Consider the following 5819-nt stretch of genomic DNA (forward strand, 5'->3'; position numbering starts at 1 on the left):
TATATATATATATATATACTATATCAAACTTTGACAAATTGTATTGTTATAATGAATATTATTTAATTTTTTTGAAATTATTATTTTTGTTATTATTTTTTAATTTATCGTAGAAGCATTAATTAAGTTTTTTTTGAGAAGACATGTAGTGTAAAAATCAATTAAAAAATATTTCTTGAATATTTATTTCTGATAAAATAAATTTGAAATTTTATTATATATAAATAAATAAATAGATATTCTTAATACAACACCCACCTGCAGCAGAAGACTAACAAAAAAATTCAAATAGAATCTTTTAGATCAAGAGGACTAATATAACAAAATAAAATAATTTTGGAATGTGACGTGACCGAAATCTAAGCTATTGAATTGGGCAATGCTCCCCAGCTATTTATGTAACGAGAAAAGAAAACATTTTTTTTTTATCAAAGAAAAAAAAGATTTTTCATGTACAAAAAATACCATTGCTTCATGTACAAAAAATACCATTGCGTTCAAGATTTTCTTTCCTTAAATACCTTAATACCATTGGTTTTATTTTGAGTTAGAATCTCGCATCTCCATGCACAAATTTGAATCATGCTTAATTTAAATTGGAAATACTTAATTCAAGCAACAACGACAAAATAAAATAAAAAAATTTGACATTAGAAATTTAGAAATATTAGAAAATGAGCAATGAGCAATTAGGGAGCAAGATGGTTGGGAATTGGGTTGGTCCTCTTTTCCTCACTCAACAGTAAACGACAAGATTCAGTTACCGTTTGATTTTTGAATTCAAATTCAAATCGATAGCATAGCTCCTTCTTCAAACGTGCCCAATCCAATTAGAATATCAAATCCCTCAAGTGCAGGGTACTATACTCTCTCTCACTCTCTTCTCACAACCAATTTGAATTGTGTGGTCCCCACATGTACCCCCGCTCCTCTTACCGAGCCTATTCAACGGCCCAGATTTCTCCCCATTTTAAACCTTTCCTTTTCCCCGCTTCAAACTCATAAATATAAACTAAATTTATTGCACTCACACACACACAAACACCCTCACTCTCTCTTTTTCTTTTCAAAAGAAAAGCACCATAACATCACAACAGTAACGCTCTGAAACAAAACAAAAAGAAAAGCTCAAATCTCTTTTCTTTCTTGTTTCTTGATTAGAGCTAAACAAGCAAAGAACCCTAGTTGTAACAAAATGTCGAATAACAATCGTCGTTCGTCGTTTTCTTCGTCAACGACGTCGTCTATGGCTAAACGACATCCTCCAGTATCCGTTTTATCTTCGGATAACAACAACGCCGGAAAGGTTATCGCCTCCGCCAAGAAGCGTCCTCCTCTCACTAACCTCACCAATCAAAACGCTTCTCGCAACTCTTCCAATTTGGTATGATTCGTTCTTTCAAGATTCCTTCTTTTTCATCACAAAAAAAAAAAAGAAGATAATAATAATAATCGTTCGAATTTTAATGTAGGTAACGAAAGTTGCAAAGACGAAGAAAGAGACATCGCAATGCAATTCTTCTTCAAGTTCAGCAATTTCCGGCAACAAAAAACCTACTTTTTCAAATGTTAAATCCGCTTCTGTTGTTTTTCCTAAAGCCACAATTACCACTACTAGTACTACTTCATCATTCAGTGAAAGGAATGAAGTTGTTCCGTTGGTTGCAAACTTCAATGTTCCGGTTTCGAGTAGCATGGATTTATCTTTATCACCTGGTAAATCAGATGGAATGTCGGTCTCTATGGACGAAACGATGTCGTCTTGTGATTCTTTCAAGAGTCCTGATATTGAATACGTGGATAACACTGATATTCCAGCTGTTGATTCTATTGAGAGGAAAACTTTCTGTAGTCTTAACATTTCTGATAATAAATATCAATCAGGTTTAATTTTGTTGCTATTTTGTGTTTTTCATAGTCGAAACTGATTATTTGGTTACCCTTTTGATTTTACTAGTGCACTTTTTCAATATTAATGTTGATTGATCTGTTTGCAGGAAATATATGTAGTAGAGACATTCTTGTTGAGTTGGAAAAGGGGGAGAAAATTGTTAATATTGATAACGATCACGTGGATCCTCAGCTCTGTGCTTCCTTTGCTTGTGATATCTACAAGCATCTGCGTGCATCTGAGGTATATAGCTTCACTTTCTATGTTAACAATTATCTAATCTATTGTGTTTACACATTCTATGCCTAAGATATTGTTTTTTATGTTAGATTGAAAAGATAAAATGATACTTATTTTATGACTTTTTTCTTTGTAAATGTGACACTTACAATTAGATATGAATATATGTACAGCCATATTTTCATCCTTTGTCAAATTGTAAGTAGCTTTTAGTCAATAATAATATGCTGAGAATGAGATATGACTGAACTTGTTTATACTAAATAATTTGTTTAAACCTTATGTACATTATTTCCATAGTTAGTGTGATTGATTTATTCTAGTTTTTACTAACAGGCCAGAAATGTACCAAACTTTGCTATCAGAATCAAAATATTAATTAAATATTGTAAAGTTTATTCTTATCTTTCCCAATTTATCGAATCTCAGGCAAAGAAAAGACCTACCACGGATTTCATGGAGAAAATCCAGAAGGACATTAATCCCAGCATGCGTGCTATTTTGATTGACTGGCTAGTGGAGGTAATGTTTATAGATTGACAATTACTCATATAGATTTTGCAATTCCTGCATTTTGATCAATGTGTTATTCAAAGTTGATATATTATTGTTACATTGAAATTTTCTAATGAGAACATATAAGTGATACATTCTTTTTGGAAACAGCATGTCTCAATGTAGAATTCATAGGGAAACCTCTGTATGTGCTAATATGGATGTCTATTTCCAACTGCAGGTGGCTGAAGAGTATAGACTTGTACCTGATACATTGTATTTGACAGTAAACTACATTGATCGGTATCTTTCTGGGAATGCCATGAATAGGCAAAAATTACAATTACTTGGAGTTGCTTCTATGATGATTGCCTCGTAAGGAAGCATACAACTTTTATGTTTTTCTGATAATGTTTTATTTATAGCAATAGGATATAGCTATGAAGTAAAGAAGATTGATTTTTCATTACTGTTGGCAGCAAATATGAGGAGATTTGTGCACCCCAGGTGGAGGAATTTTGTTACATAACTGATAACACATACTTCAAGGAAGAGGTTTGTGTTGAATTCTTTGGTTAAATTTTGCGACTTCAAGTTATAACTTATAACTTGTTTTATAGTATTTGAAGTTTTTAAATCTCAAGCAAATCATTCCATGCAGGTTTTGCAGATGGAATCTACTGTCTTGAATTTTCTGAAGTTTGAAATGACTGCACCAACAGTTAAATGCTTCTTGAGGTACTTAACTGATAACAATATTAAATTCAGTTCTCTAAGTTATTTGATGCTGACTGCTGATCTAATATTATCCATTTCCTCTATTGATATGATTTCAGAAGATTCGTACGTGCAGCTCAAGGAGTTGATGAGGTATCTTTCGTGCTTAACTTGGGTATTTATAAGGCTCGTTCACTTTTGTCATAGGCTGTTCAATCACGAAAACTTGATTTTTCACACAATTTTTTGCACATACTTGTAAGAGCACATTATACAAGCTAATAAGTAAAGGAGAGACAAGTAGTGACACACTCACTTATGAGGAGAAGTAATCAAGTAACAGAGAGACTCAAAACTTATGATTATAAACAACCTTTGAGAACAAATTATGCAAGCTAAATGACATACCACTCATTTTTACAACAATTCTGATTTTTCACACTCTTTTATTTGCATCTCTCAGGTCCCTTCACTGCAACTAGAGTGCTTGGCAAACTATCTTGCCGAATTATCTCTCTTGGAATACAGTATGCTTTGTTATGCTCCATCACTTATAGCAGCTTCATCAATTTTCCTGGCCAAATTTATGCTTTTTCCATCAACGAAACCATGGGTATGCTGCTGCTAATGTCAAAGATTATTTGTTCCATTTTCATCAAGGAATTATTAAATATTGCTTTTCTTAACTTGCTGATTCTGTTTTTTGCAACAGAATGCGACATTGCAGCATTACACTCTCTACCAGCCTGCTGATTTGTGTGCTTGTGTAAAGGATCTCCATCGTCTTTGTTGCAACAGCCCTACTTCTAATTTGCCTGCAATTAAGGAGAAATACAGTCAGCACAAGGTAACTAACATATTCCTCTTACCTTTTTACCTTTATATGCACAAATGCACTTTCCATGAATTGTATAATCTTTTTTAGTAACAGTCTCCTCATAATTTATTTGTTTTTTTCAGTATAAATATGTAGCTAAAAAGTACTGCCCTCCTTCAATACCTCAAGATTTTTTCCAGCATTAAGCAGAGTTGAAATTTTGAATGTCCAATTTCCAGTTGGAAAGCGCTAGATTGACACAAAATCTCCATAGAGAAGGGCTTCTTGTATCTGCTTAATTGATGCCCACAAAAACCGTTCTCTTCAAGAAGCAACTTGTATCATTAGCTACTGCTTCTGCACCATTAATGCTAGATGTAACCAATTTCTAGATTTCTTGCCCAATAATGGCCAGCTAGGAAATGTAACGGAGAAAAAATGACAAATTTAGAAGTGAGTAAACATGACACTACGGGGTGTATCATCATTGTTAGTTCATGTAATCTTTCTAACCTTTTCAAGGTTTTTAAAACAGTTCAACCATTAAATCCAATTAAATATCGTGTCTATTATAATTTAAATTATTTAACATAATGCTACTTCTAATAACATATCCACCGAAAGTATACACAAACTAAAAGCAGAATGCAAAGCCAAAATCATATTAACAAAGGACGTTTAATTATTTATCATACATTATCCATACTTGTGTAGTGACCAATAATAAATAATTGTACTTGCGGTGCAAAATTAGATGTGTGAAGGGAATCAACATTTACAGAGCGCATTGTGCCTTGTAGTAATTTGGCATGTTGTTGAGCCAATGGCAATCATCGAAAGAACAATAAGGTCCACCTTTGGGCCTCTCAACATTCACAGGCTTGATATATTTGGGTGACCAAGCAGGTGTTCCATCTTCATACGAATTATGCGTCAATCTTGTTAGACCCGAACCATCCAATCTAACGGTGAATATTTCACCATAAGGCTGATAAGCATGCGGGTTAGAAATTGGCTCCGCCGATATACCCGAATAATCTGACGTAAAAACAATACTCTTCCCATCGGGGCTAAAATACGGGTGGTTCGTTCTCCCACCCGACCCGCTTTGAATCAGTTTCTTCAACCCGGTTCCATTCGGGTGGATCAAATATAACTCGAAACTCCCACTTCCCGGGTCATCACGATCCGATGCAAAAGCTATCCATTCTCCATCAGGAGACCAATTGCACATTGTATCTGTCCATGGACCCTCCGTTAACCTTCTTAGCCCTTTTTTCTCTCCTTCAACCGCATCCATTACGTATAGGTTCTTATGACCCGACCGACCCGAACGAAACACGATCCATTTTCCGTCCGGTGACGGAGACGGAAACGCGTTGTTCTTTCCGTCTATGGTCAATTTCTTAACGATGTTCCGGTCGACGTCAATGGATATAATATCAACCTCCGTGCTCTCCGATGCAAATGTTTCTCCAACTGCTGTGTAGATTACACCGGGTCGAACCCGGTCCCACGCGGTTGAGAACGCCATCGCGTTGGAAACCTTTTGCTGGTTTGAACCGTCCCGGTTCATGACATAAACGCCTGGCATCTCGACGTAAGCGATTTTGTCTCCAGAGGGTGAGAAAACCGGAAACGAACCGACGAATCGGAAGA

At 35.0% G+C, this 5819-nt stretch overlaps 2 protein-coding genes across 2 annotated transcripts in view; one reads left to right on the forward strand and one right to left on the reverse strand.

The window, feature by feature from the left end:
• The first annotated feature begins 1039 nt into the window (after positions 1 to 1039).
• Positions 1040 to 4718, forward strand: LOC101497427 (cyclin-A1-4). The gene is made up of 11 exons (XM_012716493.3): positions 1040 to 1384; positions 1473 to 1884; positions 1998 to 2134; positions 2561 to 2653; positions 2868 to 3001; positions 3106 to 3181; positions 3288 to 3364; positions 3463 to 3496; positions 3807 to 3956; positions 4056 to 4190; positions 4304 to 4718. Exons 1-11 carry the CDS (start codon positions 1196 to 1198, stop codon positions 4364 to 4366), a joined length of 1500 nt encoding a protein of 499 aa, XP_012571947.1. The 5' UTR covers positions 1040 to 1195; the 3' UTR covers positions 4367 to 4718.
• Positions 4719 to 4795: 77 nt separating this feature from the next.
• Positions 4796 to 5819, reverse strand: part of LOC101497096 (uncharacterized) — a 3664-nt gene continuing 2640 nt past the window's right edge. The window contains exon 2 of the mRNA XM_004502463.4: positions 4796 to 5819. Within this exon, the coding sequence (XP_004502520.1) occupies positions 4936 to 5819 (884 nt within the window). The 3' untranslated portion in view covers positions 4796 to 4935.

This window comes from Cicer arietinum, chromosome 5 (genome assembly GCF_000331145.2).
Source record: "Cicer arietinum cultivar CDC Frontier isolate Library 1 chromosome 5, Cicar.CDCFrontier_v2.0, whole genome shotgun sequence".
Taxonomy (NCBI): Eukaryota; Viridiplantae; Streptophyta; class Magnoliopsida; order Fabales; family Fabaceae; genus Cicer; species Cicer arietinum.